The sequence below is a fragment of the Megachile rotundata genome, chromosome 4 (genome assembly GCF_050947335.1).
Source record: "Megachile rotundata isolate GNS110a chromosome 4, iyMegRotu1, whole genome shotgun sequence".
Classification (NCBI taxonomy): Eukaryota; Metazoa; Arthropoda; class Insecta; order Hymenoptera; family Megachilidae; genus Megachile; species Megachile rotundata.
The window spans coordinates 18,966,785-18,986,622 of record NC_134986.1 but is presented as its reverse complement, the minus strand read 5'-3'; the positions used below and the strand labels follow the sequence as shown (position 1 = coordinate 18,986,622).

At 46.1% G+C, this 19,838-nt stretch overlaps 1 protein-coding gene across 4 annotated transcripts in view; it reads right to left on the bottom strand.

Moving 5' to 3' along the window:
- Nucleotides 1-19,838, bottom strand: part of tyn (trynity) — a 34,955-nt gene that overhangs the window by 2,811 nt on the left and 12,306 nt on the right. Inside the window, exons 1-11 of one of the 4 annotated variants that reach the window (XM_076531278.1) lie at nucleotides 10,006-10,221; nucleotides 6,741-6,828; nucleotides 6,215-6,484; nucleotides 2,198-2,464; nucleotides 1,790-2,128; nucleotides 1,606-1,725; nucleotides 1,303-1,478; nucleotides 907-1,195; nucleotides 748-829; nucleotides 280-424; nucleotides 17-206 (exon numbers count right to left, since the gene is read on the bottom strand). In XM_076531278.1, the coding sequence (XP_076387393.1) occupies nucleotides 17-206; nucleotides 280-424; nucleotides 748-829; nucleotides 907-1,195; nucleotides 1,303-1,478; nucleotides 1,606-1,725; nucleotides 1,790-2,128; nucleotides 2,198-2,464; nucleotides 6,215-6,484; nucleotides 6,741-6,828; nucleotides 10,006-10,206 (2,167 nt within the window). In that variant the 5' untranslated portion in view covers nucleotides 10,207-10,221. Of the gene's footprint in view, nucleotides 1-16; nucleotides 207-279; nucleotides 425-747; nucleotides 830-906; nucleotides 1,196-1,302; nucleotides 1,479-1,605; nucleotides 1,726-1,789; nucleotides 2,129-2,197; nucleotides 2,465-6,214; nucleotides 6,485-6,740; nucleotides 6,829-6,920; nucleotides 6,996-10,005; nucleotides 10,222-19,838 lie in introns of those variants that run through there. The other 3 variants (XM_076531279.1, XM_076531280.1, XM_012291615.2) reach the window with 3 other exon arrangements.

Here is a 19,838-nt window from a genome sequence, read left to right as displayed (position 1 = left end):
ATGTTTGAACAGTTACCCGCTTCGTTGAAGTCTATGCTAGCGTCGCTCTTCAAGAAATCCGATTGTTTTTCATCGCCGAAATCGAGCACCAGAATCTCCTGCGACAACGTCATGTCGTCCGCCTTTTCTTCGGTAGCGTTCGCAATACTTCTTCGACGTCTCTTTCCCCACGACTCCACCGATTCTCGTCCCCATTCGCAGACAGCCTGCAATCAAACGCATTTCTTCGTGTCTCGCGCGACGAAAAGACGTAGATCGATTTACGGTTCGTTTTATTACCGGCTCACAGGGTCCTAGACAGTATTTGACGTTGCACTGGAAGATCACGCCATAAGACTCGGTGAATCTGAACGCCTCGTAGACGGATTGAAGAGCATTCCCGTCCGGGGTGAAGCTGGGGAAGATCGATGGATCAACAGGGCACCTGACAAATCGAATGATTCATTTTAAATTTTGCTCGTGCAGTTATGAATCACGGCTCGACAATTAGTATACCATCGAGATACCGCTTATCTGCTTTGTTAATCTCCGATCGAATTCAGGGTCATTTCATTACACGATACAGAACACTGTGTAATCGATTCGAATCGAAATATTCGCTGCTTGGATCGGACTCTGACTAATCCAAGATTAGTTTGAGATACGATTGGAACTTTGGATAGGATTTGATTAATTCCCGGTTATCGCGAAACATGCATATGCAATAAAGTATCCTAAAGCCGCGATTTACGAATCGGAATCACTGACCCTTCGTCGTCGATGATCTGGAAAGTGCTCTTCGAGTCCTTTGCCATAGCCACGCAGCTTCGTGCAAAGATTCCATATGGAGCTAAAAAGATAAAAGAATGTAAACGAACTTCCTCGATGCGTCGAAGGAATACGAAAGCAGCAAGAACGGAAACGTACTATCTTCTGGGATTTCGATTCTGAAGGTCAGTTTGTCTCCTATGCGAACAGTCTCGACTTCCCTGGATCTGCTGTCGAGGATGCGAATCCTTGGCGGTGGAGCTTCCGGCGCGCTGGTGATACTGATCATTTCCGGGTCTCTGATCGGCATCATTCCGAAGGTAATATTCTTCGACGACATATCGTACGTACATTTCACCTTGTATATCTTATCGGCCTTGGTCATCACCACGGAATGGTGTTGAAGGACGACCGTGTTCGAATAGATCCCAGTCTGAAAACCGTCACGCTGCCATGGTGAACAGACAGTTTGAGCAGAATTGAACGACTCGAGCTAGTGCGAGGCCAGAGTGTGTATGTGTGTGTACAATTTACAAAGCGTAGACGTATACGTACCACACTCTGAGTGTTACAATCTTGTCCGCTCATGGTTAAATCGAGCCTGAAGAGATCGCTATTGATCACGTCGATGTTGCAGGTCTCGGAGCGACCCAAGGCATAAATGCGACCGTTGAAGGGCTTGTTCGTGCGAACCTGAACGGCTATTCGAGTATCCTTGCAATCCACCGACACTGTAATTACGTTGTACGGCTATGATTAAGCTTACGATAATAAAGAGTGTTTAGGGAGGATTTTTTCGAGTTAACCTTTCGGTCCGCGATAGCGAACAACCGCGCGTTGTTCAACGAACGCACGTACCATCGTAACAGGTTCCAGTTTTATCGCAGTTGATGTCGTTCCTAGTGAGATTGTTTATCGTGGGATCCTCCGTGGTTTCGAAGACGACCGGTAACGGATCCGCGACTGGACCAGTTCCCTCTGAAAACGCGTATCGTTATAAGATGCCGAAGAAACGATCCGATAAAACGGTACAGCGACTTACTCTCGCAATAATTCTCAAAGTACGTCCCGACTCTTTCCCCGTTATCGATCAGTGGACGCTCCGCGTTCAGATACGTCGAAGGGCCATCAGGAAGAGTCCAGTGATCCAGATGAAACAGCTGACAGTTATAAGCTGATCCCTGAGGAGCGCCCCGATACAAGAAGGATCTGCAAAGAAACTCGTTCTCGATCTCGCAGGCCAATCTGCACGCGGATTCGCTCTGAACTTGAAGTTCTTTGTCCGTGTAATAATGCAATCCCGCGTATTGCGCAACCTTGTCATCGGCCACGCCGATTCTAGGCATCTGGAAGATCCTCTGTGACTTGCAAGCTTCCTTTCCTGAAAAGTTATCATTCTCAGAGTGGTTTCCGTGGTCTTCGCAAATGTTTTCTCGTCATCGAGTTTTACCTTTCAGGCATAAATTTTCGAAATAGTCCACACCCTGGGCGTCCACGAATTGAACGTACTGGCCTGTCGTTCTCCGATCCGAGTCACTCAGGTGACATTGAAGCGTTACGTAATTGTACTCGACGGAACGACAGGTGAAGCGATGCTCGTTCAGGCAAGCGGCTAGACAAGCTTCTTTCGTCGACGTGTAGATCAACGCGTTGTCCAGACCGCGTATCATCTTGTTCGGAACTCGTTCGAAGGACCACGGACGTAGGCACACGTTCTCTGAAATAATATGATTGTTTCTTCGGCAAAGGAATAAATCGGAAACGTTCGAGCAACGACGAAGTCGGTCGTGTGATTCGGTAGCGCGTGAAATGTTTTCGTCTATAGAGAGACAGGACACGTGGATACGCCTGACCGCAGACGCGACGTTTGCACACCTGACGAAGCGTACGCAGGCGGTAAGGGAGTGACGTGTTACGTAACGCTGTCGTATGCAACGCGAGCTTCGTATGCCAACACCTGTGTACCAACGCTTCAGAAATTTAATACAGTGGCTGAGGTGGATAGCGATTGCGACGGGGATAGTAATCGCTTACAATTTATACGAACATGTAGAAAACTGCGCGAAAGTATTCCAGCGATACAAGTATGTTCGCGGATAAAGTACACGTGGTAAACGTTTCCGCAACCTTGTACTTCTGCACAAAACTATCAAAGTCCTTTCTCAAGATTTTCCAAGTTTTTCTTTACCTTCTTCCGATATCTGAATCTTCAAACGTTTCAAAACGTTTCGGCTACAAATACCTAAATGATCCGACTTTCTACATCGCCGCTATTCCTTCGATCAATTTACCATTTCATGCATAGTCTACTACAATCCACTCTTATTACCTTCTACAGCAAAATTCTCTTGGAACGAACATATTGCGTACGAACGTAGAAACATTACTTGAAGGTCGTTTTGTTTCTTTTCTTCGAAAGGAAGATTGATAGCCACGAAATGCGGTAATTCGTAGTCTCCGGTTCTCGAAATAACCGGTAAAAAGTACGAATGAAGAGAGAAAAGCGGAACGGCGTGAAAGAGCAAAAGAAGATCGGTATTCGCGGACAGACACTCGAGGCATGGATCATCGATCGAGAAACAGTTACGTATCCGGTGAATCCGAGGAAGTGTGGCGAATTTCTCGGACGGTCGATCACGCGAACGCGGTAACCGCGGGACGAGCACACGAGGATGAGAGCTCGCTACCAAAATCACGAGTCGAGGTAACATGTGACTTGGCATATCGCGACGTGCCACACACGTACGTTCCTCTGACGCACGAGCTCGGCGATTTTTGGCTCGAGAAACGGGTTTACGTTTCGACGCTGGGACCAGTCATCGCGTTCCAATTTCTTTTGTTACGCCCTCGAAACCGGCGCTAATGTCGAATACGACCGGGATCATGCCAACGAACCGACACCGATGATTCACCATTATTCCTACGAATTCCTTCTCGATATCTGACCTCATTTATTTTTTAACCTTTTAGCTTACCAATTAGATACCGGCCAAATCCGTGGGATACGCTTCGATTTAGCGAGTCGAGTCTTCTTGTCTACGAATAACGGTGACACTCGGCTATTCGGGTCCTACCTATTCATCCTGAATACGTATCACGCGTTACATCCTACACTATACGCACACCGCGCTATGCTTTGTACCTTACACACTGTATCTTGTAAAATTACAACGAGTCTCCGTGTTCTGTTAAATTACGAAGCATCCGAATTCCAATCGTGTTTCGAAAATCGTGCAAAGGATTTTTAAAAATACTGTGGTATGTGTGTGTATGTACTATGTAATTGTATGATCGACATGGGTGCATAATATGAATGAAGCTTGCGTATGGTATGATTGAAGTTTGCATGTAATGAAGGTTGCTAGAAGATAGTAAGATTGTCTTTTTGGCGTGATCGAACGTTTTGGGAGCAAAGCAAGAGCGCATTGCTGCGTGTGAGATTGTGAGATAGAGACGTGAGAAATCCGTTAATTCGTGAAGTTCCATTTGTGTTGCATTTAATTAATTATAACCAGTCATACTTTGTTAATAAATTTCATTAATCTTTCTAATTATTAAATATTATTCTACAATACTCTTGTCCATTGTTGCTCTCGAACTATTTCTGGTCGGCTAGAAATTTCGGTCCGCTGGAAATATTTCTGTTGGCAGTGAACCGTCGTTGAACTCTGTCAACCGTGACTCACGATGTTACTAAAATTAATCATCGACAGACAGCGGGCTGTTTTATTTCTCGAATTAAAACGTCGCGGGACGATCAGAACATACGTTACGTAAAATTTCGAGCGAGCCAACTTTCGACGTTCAAACCCTGAAGAACGACCATACGAATTCTCGACAAGTCGAGACCTCGATGACGAAGGAGACTGTTTCGTCTGTTAAGAGTTATTTTAAGGGTGGAAGGATTTCGTGTGGAAATTGGCAGAAGAAAAACATTGTCGCTGATCGCGACAGATATCCAATCCTTCTATGCCGGTTAAAATCCTGATTTTGACGTGGAAAAGCATTCTTCGTAGGTTACACAACGTTTGGAATAGGAATTACATAAGCTTAGGAATATGTCGAATTCGTATGTTTCTAAATACGTCGTCGACAGCTGTAACGCGCGATCTTCTACATTTTTATTGTCCGACAGAGCTGACAAAAACGTTTTGGAACGAAGTAGGCGCCTGGCATCGAACGTTTCATGGAAACGGGAACCTTCCTCGAAGCTGTTCGTTGTTCTTTCGAGTACGACCCAAGCGAGAGGTGGCTAGGGTAGATGTCCAAAAGGTTTTACGAGGGAACCGCGTTAGTTTGAAGGATCGAAGGTACCAGCAGGCTCGTTAAACCAATATTAGGGGTTTCTTAGACCCCCTTGGGATCTTTTCGACACCTCCGATACGACCCTGCAGGTACCTGTTTATGCCGACAACCGTGGCTTAAAAGCACCCTTCGCACCATTCGATGGGTACCAGCAGATTCTTTATTGTTTGCAGCCAACCTGGGGTTCTTCTCTTTGGCAAATTGTAGACTTTCTTGCCGACGAATATCCGCAACCGCTTGTCCCCTGGCTCCATGGGTCTTCTTTTGTGTTTCGAATCGTAGGTTCTTGTGCTGTTCGATTCGAAGAAGTTTTGAAACGCGGAAACCTGCTACGCGAATTTATAATTTATCATTTTGTTTTTCTTTAATCCCGAACGATCGGATGTCCGAATAACGCGAACACCGTACGCGTACAATAATTCCTTTCGTGCCACGTAATTTAAATCTCCAGGAAACAGATTCATCCACGAATCGCGTTTCTACCTGACCACCAGCCAACAAAACAGTTCAAATATCGCTCCGACGATACCAGATTCGTTTACAGTTCGGTCCAAATCAAACAAGCTGCCTCTCGAACAAGGAGCTACCGGCTTCTTACCGCGTCCGTTTATTTGCACGTCTACCTGCTTTCCGACGACTTTACCTCTATCGCCCTAAACCGGGATTATGCGCCCCTCCCCCTCTTTCGTCGCAGAATTTTCCTGTAACCTGCTCGGTCTTCTCCTCGGGTTCGTGTCCTCTTTGTTCTCGCCGGTCCCGAGAAGGGTTTTTAACGACAGGGAGCAGCACGAGGTGCGAGGGGTATTAGCGTTCATTAACGAAGTCGTGCTGGTGGCTCGATTATAATGGACCGTTTAAGCTGCCGAAGGTCGAATTTTTCAGGCAGGTGTAAGAAGATTATGAAATCCGCCGGATGCAGCGGACAGAAATTAGAATGACGCGATTCGATTGTGGCTCTGTCAATTTGCTCCTCGTGTTACGCGTTTCCATAAATACGAACTTGTCCCTCCTTATAATAGACAAGGCAGACGGTATTCGCTTTTCGAACAAAACAGTATTTATAACTGTACGATCGGAGTAACGGGAAAATTGCTTGGAACGTCTTTAGAACGTACAATCTCGAACGGAGTCACAGTTTGATCCGCAATTTTCACCTATTTACCTGATCTAATTTGAAGCTTGGTCATGTAGTACATGTTCGCGGCTCTTTGCGGTTGTGCCGCGGGATTCGTCGCGGCCGTTTCGTTCTGCAACTGACAGAGGGTGTCCTGCATCGGCGCCAAAGGATTTACGACGAACGAGAACGCTGCTGCCTGACATTCTACCTCCTCGCGGCACCATCCCTGACACTCGTACAAGGACAGGTTCCTTACGCTGTAATAAGTCGTTCCACGGTAGTCGTAATCCGTCAACTTCTCGAATGCTGTCCTAGCTGAAACGGGATTGCAGAACTTATTCAAAGTACTCCATACACGTGCGCCTATAAAGACGAGTTATTCGTCGCTTCATATTTTATGGACACTTTTCTATTCATATAAACTTTATATTCTATTTTTCTATTCATATAAGTAGAGCACAAAACCGAGAATAAATCGATGACGTAAATCGTGTTCCTTAGAATATAAATGCTGTCGTTGGAGACTTAATATCTCAAGGAGAGTTTGAAAAAAATGAAAAAGTGTACTCACCCAGGGCTGCCTGAGAGACAGAGATCAAGGTCATCAACGTCACGCTCGTGGCCACAGCCGCCATCGTGCCGATCGCAGACGACCCCATCTGTAACAGAAGCAACGAATCTCGGGTTAGAAACGTAATTGGATTCGGAGCCGTGCTTGTTCTCCACTCTCGTCGTGTCTTTCGATGCTTACTGACTTCTATGGGCTCATTAATGTCTAACGCTACGAATCAAACGTGATCAGGCGATCGAACGAACATATTTCAAACAGCAGATTCATAATAAATATGTATTATTTGGATTTCTTAATTTACGAAAATAAACAGGATACTTGTGACAAAGGTACGTTAATATTTGTCGTCGTTGTTCCAGTGCTTATGTATATCGACTATGTTATACCATCGAGTATGTCGTATACAAGGCGAAGATATTTCTAGCGTGTGCTGGTAAACGTGTTAATGAATTCTATGCTCGCACACGAGTAATGGAACATTCGTGTATCTGAAACGGTTTTTCAAGCGAAGTTCCGCAAGTATAACTCGGTTGCTGGCAAAACGAGAAGTTTTCGCGTGTTACGAACCTTCTTATGTAGTCCGAAAGGAGGTAGAATTGAGAATATAGCGATGGACAAAGCCCTCATTTTCATGCCGCTAAAAGTGCGGTACGGAAACCGAGCGCAAAAATATTTGGGTAAGCGCATCGTTAATAAGGGGATCCCGGTGAAATCATCTTTCTCGGTTAACGGGCCGGAATGTTATAAAGTCTTCGCTGTAATTTATCTCTCGGTTCTTGTATCAAATTCTCTAGATTTTCTCGTATAATTTACAATAAATTACCGACTAAAAGCAAAAGGAACAGCCGTTATTTGCTAAGGGTTGGATAGCTCGTTATCGCGGTGGTCGTGGTGTCGGTAAATCAATCCGTCGGTAAATAAATCGCGTTCGTTCGTCAAAGCGTTAAAAGAGGATCCTCGACTCGAGGAAGTTGCTGAAGATTGCCGGAGTTGCTCGAGTAATTCGCTCGTGCAAGCTGAAAGCACGCGAGTCACCGGTTTCCCGCGCACCTTTTGCTCGCGTTGCTCCACCGACCGAGCTACTTCCTGGATTTCTTACGCTTGTCCCCGGCTTTTTGCTCCCTTTACAACAGTCGCCACCTCCCCGTTTCTTCTACATCCTAGCAGCTTCTTTTCAACGCTCTTCTTCCTTTTCTACGTCGTTTTTCGATCTTTCGCGCGATCAACCGTTTCCTTTCATTAGCTCTTTTTCCTTTTTCTTACCGGTCGATTGAGCGATCCTGCTGTGGACGCAGTTACCGATCAACTGGTTTTCGTTCCCACTCATTTCGAACATGTACTTTTTCCTACATTTAATCGTTTACACGGCAAGACTTATGGTGGCAAAAGAAAAAACCATTCTTCTTAAATGACGAGGAAGAACAACCGTTACGGTTGTCGAAAGTATCGTGATCATCGTCAAAACTGTCGAGGCAAAGTCGGGGCTAAAAACATTATCGACGCCATCATGGCTATGACCGTCGAAGTTATTAAGTTGTTAAAATTAGCAAGAACTCGATGATTACAAGGACTAGCGTTATTACCACGATTATTAGAACTTTCAAAGATGCGAAAATTGACAAGACATTCGTTAAAATTATGAAAAATTTACGGTGTCTCCATAAGTCGAAGTCGTAAATTTGCATCTCGAGTCGCCACAGCACTCGGAACCGTACGTTGCATCGTGTTTTAACGCGAGCTCTCTCTGATCTACGATTTTAGGTCCTTATCTCTCGGAACATCTTCGAAGGTACCGTTTAGGAGTATCATAGTCGAGAGCTTACTCCCTTCGACCGGTACGGAAAAGGACGTTTCGTGTCGTGCGGTACGGCACCGTGGCTGCCAGTAATTGCGGCAGCACGTAAATAACGCGGGATTGCTCGTCTGAAGCGAACGTAATGCGATAACGGCGCGTTAGAAGGCTCAGCTAGAAGGTACGGTCGTCGATTCGTAGTCTCGGTTCGAGGTCATCGTGCCTTGAATAACTGGGGACCGTGTAACAGAGTAGTAGGCTTTTGTCGTGGTTTGTGCCTGAGGTCAAAGGTTCATTCTGACCTCCCACTCGCGTCTTTCACCGACGCGCTTGAATCGCCTGAAACAGCGTGAACGAAGATGAAATCAACGTGTCAAGCTTCCGTAACGTAGCCGCACAACGATGATCGAGCCTTCTTTCGTCGGATAACTAAACAGTTATTCTCGATGCCACGACCAGTGATTGCATAACTTTGTCGTTAAACCAGGAATTATTCTCCGAGTGCATTATTACCCTTTTCGAAAATACGCGCACATAAGCTATTATAAAAAAGAGCAATAATTCATTGTACAACGAAGAAAATTTTGACGAGTAGAGTAATTAGGCGACGGGCCAAAGGTAAACCAGCTCTGATCCTTTACGTTTGTCCTTTATCAAACGAAGCCTTAGTACGATACTGTCTATCGGTCTCAGGATTCGACAGTTTTCAGCCGGAGAAGAATCGATATTTGCCGCCTTCGCGAGCACGCGTGCTCTCGCTAACAACGAGGAATGCGCTTCGGTTCAGTTGGCGGACGGGTTGATGCACTGTTACGAAGATTAATGCTCTAACCGCGGTCGCGGCGAAAGAAACCCGAAGAAGAACAGCGGATTTCATCCGGCGGCTGCTCTCGCTTCGGAGTCACTCGAGAACACTGGTCCTTCTAAGAACGTGGCTATCGAGGGAACGTGTCGCGGTTACCGTTTGACACTGCGTTACTCTCTTTTCACGGAGACGGAATCCTTGCTGCGCGTGTCATGCGACACGTTCCGGCCTCGAACAACCGGGATTTCTCCGACACATGGTTTTAAATCTGCCCGTGACTTCCTTCCGTGCCCGGCAGAACTTCGGATCGCGTTTCACTACGTCTCAGCTGCTGCTTGGTACTCCGGTTTTATTATTTATGTATTCGTCGTTGTCAAATATTTGCGACGGGATCTTATTCCGCATCACTCGGTATCCGTCGGAAGAACATCCTAAGTGTAGGTCAACGGTGACCACCGTGAGAGACGGCGCGCGTTACTCGACGAACTTCTCGTTTCTTCCTTGCGCGCATTGTCTCACAGGTGTGACGAGAACGCACGAGAATGACACGAACAGTAGGAACAGTAAATAAATTGAAGAGAAGGCTCGAAACATCCGTGTGAACTTCTCGCGCCGCATTGTCTTCGTTTACACCCGCAGGAAAAGTCGTGTGCACACGGAACCCTGACCTTTACGTCACAACCGGTCTGTTGGCGAAACGAGCGAGAAACCTGGTCGACGAGTTCTCTCGCGAGATGTTCTATGGCTGTTGAAGGCTTTGCCAACCGAGATTCTGGTTTCCGGCATCGCGTTCCGCGAGCTCCCTTCCGGAAACAACGCTCGTTCGCGGCCTCCTTTTTATTATGAACATCGCGGTTAATCAGCGCCATCTCGATTACATCCGTGGGCCCGTGGGTACGTTTCCATGACGAACTTAATACACGCCGTTCCAAATTGTCTATTATATTCGTTGAGGTAGTATTTAACAACTATGCGAAATTTGTTAGCGATCAAGTTGTTCGAGTAAGATAAAATTGTCGTCTTGAAATTATTTTCAATCGATTTATCTATCGTTCCATTGAAACACGTAGGACTAAAGCGTATTTACTTACATCGAAATCTCTTAGGTTGTTAATAGGTTTACTCGTCGATAAATACATTAAATTAGCATATTTAAATGATCTCGTTTCAAAAAAAAAAAGAGACCACCCGCTCGTTTTCTATAATTGTGACCGTACAATAAAATCAATCCGATCATTACCCTCGGTTACTCGAGAATCGCCGTCGGCATCAGAGATCTTCGCGAGCAACGATTCAACTTTATACCCACTAGACGGAGGGATAATTAACAGCGATGCTCCCCGTCTGATACTCGATTAGTTTTGTCTGATGGTCCAAGAGACCTCTGGAGGTCGCCCAATTGTTCTTGATATAAGGATAATTGATATTCAGAGTAGACAGTACCGTTGTATCGCGGCTGCGGGCATTTAATTATCCCGGTTATACGAAAGCGATGGGTCTTCTGGATTATCTTGGCGGTGTATCCCCTCGCTAGGAAATCGCTTCGTGAATCACGGTCGCCCTACCAGAGAGCACGGATTTCCATTTGTCTTGGCTTTCGCTGCAGTACCTCGTGACTAGACACAATGATTCTGTAACAAATGCACTCTTCGTGTTCGCGGAGGCGTTCCCCGTATCCTCGGAACATTGTCCACGGGATCGCCTCAGGACTATCTATCCTCTTTATTAACTCGTCCTGCTCGTCCACCGGTAACGAACTCGCTTCAAAGATCATGAGCTTATTGCTGGGCTGGCCGGGCCACGGACGATCGAGTCATCAATATTAAACAGAACATCGGATTTATATGCTGCTTTTGTCGTTCCCTTTGTCACGAAAGTGTTCTTCGTAAAAAAAACTAACCGTTCGTACGCGTATACTGCTTCTGATTTAATTGCAACGTTGATTTTCAAATTAACTACGATATTTATGGTATAACTTCTCGATCGAATCGAATACCAGTTTTCCCGGTCCATTCGGAAGCGATCTAAGCGATCGATTTCTTTTTTCCCGCATTCCGGTAAAATTAATATTTAGCCCTAACGCGCATTCGAGGAACATGTAGCAATTTTCACGGCGACTTTACGTCTTCCGTAAAATGTATACCTTCGCTGCGGAATGGGAGGAACGGGTATCCAGGGACGCACGAAACGAGCGGATATTTGTCTCGTCGTCGTTTTAATTAAATCGACCGATCTCGGCAAATTGTTCGTCATTACGCGAGATCAGCGGTATTTTATATAGAATCGGGGATTTCTCGGCGACGGTTAATTACAAAGTCACGATCTTCGAGTGCTCTGCTCGAATTATGCGGAGCTCTCGCGGCAAACCGTCCGCGCAATTACGCGATGGGATCTTCTTGGGTTCCGTGAAGAATCAATTACCCAGCCACGAGACCAGTCTTCTCGTCCCGAGGCACCGAAAATGAACGTTCCAGCAGAAACGAGTTCGAGTTATGCTTTGAATTACGTTTACGCGCTTTTCGACCGGAACAACCTACTAATCTAATGCTCGCGCTAAAACGAATCGAGAGACAGGGTAAGGCCACTTGTCTCGCGAATTGCATTTTCAACGGGACGATGATTTCTGCCGCATTCTCGAGTAATACGAGCGATTTTCAGAAGTTGCTTCCTGAAGCAGGGTCATCGTTGTGTGGATAAATCCGATCCTTACGGGGAGATAAATGCAAACTCTCCGAGCGTATGATCGTAAGATCGTGATCGCGCATCCTGGACGCGGTAGAAAGGACCTGCGCGCGCATCGCTACCGGAACATGTAGATTTATGCTCCTCGAGACGCCACCGTTGCTTAAATTAATGGCTCTCCACGCTTGTAAGCTTCTCTACCGCCAAGTTAACGCGGCGATCGCTGCCCACTTCGCGATGTCCTGCACGCAACGAGCGTTCGAAATGTTCGCTCGACCCGCTTCCAATAATTTAGTCTAGCAACCTTTTTTCGATTTCGATGCAGTACAGTCAATATCGAAACATAAAAAAGATAAAGAACGAACGCGAAGAATCTGTTTATGCCTAAGGCGAATTAATGCTTCATATAGATTACTATAATATTCAGCGAAACGAATTTACGAATACCGCGTTGAAAAATAGCGTGGCAGATTGAGCCACGAGATACCGCCGCTTCCGTCGGCTAATTTCACTCTACCTATCATTTCCGGCAGAGTGATCGTTATTTGCATATTTTGCTCGGTGGCAGATCAAACGATAGCGAGCGTGTCAATGATTCCCGCGGTCCTTCAGGGTGTTCGTCGAAACGGTCACATTTTCCAATTAATCGATCGTCCTCGAGCAGGATCGATTTATGTATCGTAAAAGAAGGAGTACATTGAAAAAATAATACCGGTCTTTTCGCTTTCCGTTATTTCCGAATTTATAGTTTTTACGGAGTTAATTACGTTAAGAGTCACGATGAACATCGCCGATCGGCGATACGAGTTTAATTACATCGGTTATTGGAAAGAAAGAAATTTTCGAAGGCTCGTTAATCGTAGCGCATAATCAATTAACGAAAGTGTATCGTCCGTTTCGAAACATCCCGTGTTTCGAACACCTACAGGTTTGCAAAGGTCGCTAAGCCATGCAATCGGTCAGGAGAAACGGTAAAACGAAATGTCGTTCGTAAATTGTCCACGGCGCAGTAAAGCCGCACTCGAACTCGTAGCTTCGACATTCAATTTTCTATCCAGCTCGATTCAGTCGATTTCCTGAACGTCCATTACCGGACGTCGCGAGGCCTCGACTGGGAATATTATGGTCCGTGATAGGTTGCTGAAGCGGTAGTCGAAGCGATCGAATCGATCGAAGAGACATCTGGCATTCGTTGGGTTATTCTCGCAACGGTGAACTTGAACGATCTGATTTACGAGTCTACCTATCCGAGCTGGCTACCGAACGGTAGCTACCGAATAGATTCATAAATAATGAGAAAGAGAAAGAAGGCATTCCTTTGATGGAATAAGAGATTCATAAACAATGAAGGCACGTAAATCGGCGCTTAGGTGGCTGCTGGATTCCCCTGGGTTAGCTACGGAGCTTGTACCGGGTCCCATCGTCTCGGGAAATCTTCACGGACGAGGTAGATGATCGCTCATCATTTCTCGATCGTATAAAGCGGCGGATTCCGCTTAGAATCTGGCTTCTTCTTCCGTGAGAAAGCGCGGTAGCAGCTGGAAGGCCAGGAGAAATCGTTCCCATCTAGCTCGGCTACAGCTCGCGAACGATCGCCATCGAACTAATGAACCGTGCTACCCCTATGAGACTTGGACACGGTATTGCTCGAATTTTATTCCTCGTCAAGTGGAGGCCATAAATTCCGACCCAACAGGGTAAGTAACCTGAAATCGTGTTTCGAGTAAAGCGGAGAATTCTCGCGCTTCTTGATGCACGATGCGCTACGCTTTCAAACTGGTGTGCCGGTTTTGCTACTCTTATAATTACTTTATAATTATTTTACCAGCGTACGTTAAATAGCTATGAGCTAGAAAAAACAAAGGAACAAGATACCGAAACAGAAAAGGAGGTTGTCGTGCACGCGGTGATCTTGTCAACCGATCAACAAAAGAACTCGAGACTTGGTCGAGGCAGAGCTCCTCAGGTAAACTCGGTCAGTGATAACGATCGATCCGGAGAAGGGTACGTAAAGGTGCTCGAGCCGATCTCGATAAATCTTGAAAGTAATTAGCGGCCGTATGGTTGTTGTCTTCGTGGTCGTTTCAAGGCACGCCGGATGAATCCGTGCAAAGGGAGTAGAACGTAGACTGCAGACGAACAAGGGAAGGAACGAGTCGAAAGGGACGAAGCAAGAAATATGATTATACCTTCTTTCCCTTCTTTTTCTTCTTCTTCTTCTTCTTCTTCTTCTTCTCCTCTTCTACCACCTCCTGGGCTAGAGATGGCTAGAGGTGCATCGACCTTCTACGAGCCCTTCGTCTCCCTTGCTGTTATCCGGTTATCGCGTTACAGGAATAATAAACTCAAAGGGCAACTTTCTGACCTTTCTACTTCGATGTATGCCTGGAAATTTTTCATCGGCTATACGAGATGTCATTCGCGTGGATCGCTGGAATAGGCTAATTAGTAATAGGCAGAGGAGAGTTTGTAGCAAGCTGTGGAGCGTGTGAGAGGATAAGTGGGATGCTCGTCGAAAGTCTCGTGGACAGAACTCGAGGCAACCTTCCGTTTTTCCACTTTCGCTATGCCCTATGCTCCATACGTTACACGCTATGCCCCACACGCTCGAAGTTTCACGTTCCACACGCTATGCTTCAAGCCCTAAGTTCTACAGGCGTCGCGTTCCCCTCTCGTTTAACTGCACGCTACGTTACGCCTAATTACGTCAACAGGTATTATTATATTCATTATTACGTCTAGCGACCATGCTGCGCCATTCGTATGCCCCATATACGTAGAAAAAACTGTTCGGCGTGAAACAAATCTTTAAATTAGATCTGTCTTCGAATCTCTCCTTCCGGCGATCGCGATCGTAATCGATTCCGTGCTGTCTAACGCATCGATCCTCCCATGTCGTCGATGTTATTCAAGCGGCGCCCGTTTGATTTATCGACCACGAGTAACGTCATTAACGAGAAAACAGTTTAATTGGAGGCGATCGAGTGACTGGAGTCGACGGAAAACGAGCACCGGCCTCTTCGAGGATATCGTCGTCGTTTGACGACTCGGGGATGAGAACTCTATTCCCGCCTGTCAACTTTCCTCTTGGTGCTGTCGCGTCCGTGGGGCGAACACGTCCGTCCGTCGGCTCGATCTGTTCGTTTTTCATGCAAATTTCATGATCGAGGTGGGTAGCGAGGCCGAGTAGTTTCTCCGGACAGATCCTCGGCAGCATCCAGCCCGGGCAAATAGAGTTTTAATCGCTTCTTTGGAAGCTCGCAGCTGCCTGTCGGAGTACTGTAAAGTGGAGCAAGAACGTTCGCGAAGGAGATGCAGGGCTCGTGGAAGATCCTGTTGACGGTCCTCCGGGCGATGTCGGTGCAAAAGGACACGATCGGCTAACCTTTCCTCGAACATCGGTTCCGCTTCGTTGCACGACTAGAACGAACAAGAGACCTCGAGAAATCATCGGGATTTCTTCAACGATTGTCTTCGTCTCTTTCGTTCCGCGAACACCAACACGTAATTTCAGGGTCTATGTTACGACCAGTATTATTTCACCTTTCGTACCATCGTTATTTTCCACGGTTTGTTCAGGATTAGCACCGAGTTTATCCCCGTTTTTCTATCGCGAAAGTCTGTAGTGCGAAGAAATTGGTCGCGTTAGGTTGTTCAATGACCAATTTCGAAACGTAGAAAGTCCGAAACGGAGCAGCTTCGGTTCCCATTAGAAATTCAATGGATTCTCGGTAATACGGAGTCAGTTTTTGTTCCGAGTTAGTAATACGTTCCAAAGGCTATCTCACGCGAAACATCTGCTTCGATTCACGCGCGAACGATTGCTTCGTCGCGGCGAATGCTATTTCTGTGCGCTGGTCCATTCGTCGACTAAACACTATAATTCCTCGGATAAGAACGAGTTTCCGAACGAAGTCGGTCGTTTCTTCGGAAGAAGAGACCTTCGACGCTCCACCGGCAAATTGCAATTTACCGCGCCCTCGATCTCGTTTCGTACGTTCTTTTACGAAATGCAGTACGCTCCCCTTTCGTCCTTTACTTCGAATCGTTCCACATTCTTCGAGAACCTATGTAGCATTCTCGGTTAAGTTAGGGAGACAGCGGAAAAAGCCTAGCCTCGAAAAACTTGGGGATAGTTTTGCTTCGAACGCGAAGGATAGTCCTCGACGTTCTTACGCGGATGCATTTAAAGTGATACGTTTGACGAAGCAACAGAAAGAATCGCACGGTAGATAGCGAAGAACGGATTTGTTAACGTTACCGGTTACGTTGTTACCAGTCGGGAACAGGAGATTCCGTTATGTGGCAGCTCGGAGTAGCATCGCGGAAGCTCGCGGAAACACAATGGGTTCGCGATGTCGCCGGACGGGGAACCGCAAGCGAACCGAGCTACTCTGGCCAAGGGTTGCCGGCATAATATGTGGAATTGCTAGCAAGATGACCGCGGGTGGCCCGTTACATCGACGGACAACACGGTGGCGGCGACCTAACGTGACTTTGCTACGTGAACCGCACACGCTAAAAGTTTCCTGACAATCGAGTTACTGCTTGTTGCACCGATTCTAACGTTTCCTCTTCGGTAATTCGTAGCATGACGATTCTATCGTTATGCCGTGCAACGATGGTGACCCTAGCTAAACCCGCATAAATTGCCTCGCATAATTTGATCGACAGTCGTTCCAGCGATAAGTCGTAAATCTGGGAAGGGTCCATTTCCAAAAGGGTATTTTCTTATATCGCGTAGCGCATTAGCATCCGACTCGCGTCCAATTACAATACAAACGGTCGGCGTTGTTCACGATCCACCTGGCGGCGAATCCAGGAAGTACGTTTCGGTTCGGTAACCGAAGAATCGCGCTAAATCTGAAATTCGCAAGGAAGCAAGGGTTCGGTATATAATAGAACTCGTGGTACGTCTTAAAGAAAAAGTAAACGGCCGCGGTCAGGCGTCCGTGGAACACGGTTCTTATCAGATGGGTTCGAAAGGCGCAGGAAACTCTGGTTGCAAATTCAAGACACACAGTTTGTGAACCGACGCGATGCGACGCGACGCAGCATCCGGTCGTTCGTGCAGCCGGCCACGAGATATTATGTAGCCATGGCCATGTAAAACCTCTCCCCCGCGACACCCCCGCGACATTTTGTCTTCCTTCACCGATGCACGAGCGGCTCGCTTTCGTGTTCCGCCATTTTTCCAGCCGTCTAAGCGGATCTCGGCTTCTTCGCCATCTATTTCTCTCCCTCTCTCTTTCTCTCTCCTTTTCTCTTTCTTCGTCTTCTTGTTGCGCGATGCAAATGGAGTGGCCAGGAATAGGCGAGCTACGAGCGGAACAGACCCTTGGAGCAACGACGGCGGCAGAAAAGGAACATAAGAAAGGAAAAAGAACCCCGAGGAAGAGCTGGAGATGTACCGCTCAAGGACACGATCTACCGCAACACCGTGCTTCGTGACAAGGATACGCGGACGACGAAGAAAGAGGAAGATCGAGAGTGGGAGGAGGGTAAAATCCACGAGGGAGGCGTATCCGTGGATCTTGGTTACACGAAACCGCTTGTTCGGTGAATTTCTTTTAAATTTCCCATTCCGAACCTCTGCCACCAAAGAAGATTCGAAACTAACGATCCTGCCGCGACGATTATTCGGGATACGCGAATTTCGAAGCGTTTCTTCGATAAAAGGGACACCGTGTATGACGAATATACCGGAGCAAAAGATGAACGACCAGATAATAAGGAGAAAAAGGAGGTTCTTTCACGGGCTAACAAACAGGTTCACTTTCCAGTTAGCGTGGGTGTAACGATTTAATGAGCTTCGTAAAATTATTCAAGAGGGGACACTTCCGAGAAATGTATGTCTTAATTTGCCCTCCGGGTAACTGGCTGATTTTATCGGCTATCCTTCGAGTCGGTAGTTAACGACGGTCATCGTTATATCGAATAATTATGGTACCGCGAACATTTATCGAAATAAAAGGCAGTTAAAACTTTGAATGCCTTAGGACGCGTTAAAATTCTTGCAAAATACCGATTATATCGGTTTATATTACGTTACGAAATATCTGCCGTAACAAGCATACCGAACTTCTTGATTCTCTCGACATTCGAGACTCGAATCTTCTATGTCGAATAAAAGAATCGCGAAATTTTCTTAGATTCTACTCGAACCTAGAAAATCGATAAAAAAGATTATGGGACTGTAATCGAATGCAATTCGCTGACCTTCCATCACCGATAATCGATGTTTCAACGTTGAATCATCGCGCATGATTTCGCTCGCGCGAGTATTCCCGGGTTAGCTCGTTCCTAGATGATTTGCGAGCGAGGTCAGCGTTTGCATAATTCGAGTTAAACGACCACGGTTGAACGCGAATTAACTCGGCACGGCATAAGGAAGTGTGCAACGAGCATCGATCAATTAGTCAAGCTCGGCAAGACATCCATCGCGAAACTATCGACAGAAAAGTTTTCGTTTAGAAAATCTGGTTTCTCGCGTTGAACGGCCACTCATGGGAGTCTACGATTAATCCAGGTCGTTCATCTTCGATGGACAGTTTATTAACGCGAATAATTGCGGATTTACCAATCGGTGTTTCCGCTTCTTCTCCGATCCCTGCAATTACAGATAATGCGATTACAGATAACGATATATGCCAGGGGTGGCTAACCTGCGGCTCTTTGAAGGATTATTTGTGGCTCTCGATAAATGTACCCAAGTTCCCTTTTCATTTTTGTGCTATTATATTTTAAAAAATTATTATCGTTCCATATGTGTTTCAAAATGTCTGTACTGACGACAAATATGAAAGACTAAGTGCAACGTTGTAACAAATTTCATTTCCGTCCAAATTAAGAATAATATGTCTCATTGAAAACTGCGCCATCGAAAATTGCGGCTCGCGAAACATTTCAAACTTTGAAAAATGGCTTGGACTATCAAGGAACTTGGCCACCCCTGGTATATGCAGAGATACTGTCTTCCTACAACTCGTCTATGCACCTATAGCTTTAGCATAATAACAGCGGGATAAATTATATGTAGAAAACGATTCTGTGGTTTTCTAGTTACATAAACGGAATCGCGATTACTCGGAGTACTCGTAAGCGCGGTGAAAGTGCATCCTTCCACCTTCCACCCGACACTGACCCGCTTTTTCAGCGACCGTGAAACAGACCCCTGGAACGAAAGTTCCTTATGCAAGTGTATGCGGTTTTGCAGGATGATCTTGAAAATAACGTTCCTTGAACTCGCTGTACGTTGATCGCGATTATTCGCTTCATTTCGGAAGAAATCGAACCGTCTCGAAAATTTCATAAACAGTGTACCATTTTCTGCTACAATTTACGACTATCTGGTAATTTATACGGTTCTTCGTTATACACCATTGTTCACGGTGTTCGCCGCAGCTTGCGAGCTAACGATGTCTAAAGTTTTCAATTAAAACTTAGAACTGGTCGATCGAAAGTTCCTAAGAAGGAACACTGGATCGTTCGTAGGGAAAGGGCCAGTTTCAATTCGCCTACATATTCATTACCACCACGAGGGAAGGGAATTGAATCGAGAAAATGATTCGTAATGCCCGATATCTACTACGGAATTACAAAGGAGTCGAAGGATCATCTGGCAGGACCGGCACAACCGGCTTGCGAGAGGAGAACAATTTTTTAAACGAACTTTCAATGGCATTATATCGTTTCTTCGTTTTGTAGCATGATCGACTCGTTTCGTATTTTCTTCGGCTACTTCGTGGTCAGGTTTCTTTTCGGTAGCTACGAGATCTGCCATTTTATTTTGTATTTTTAGATTTTTCAAGCTTTGCGA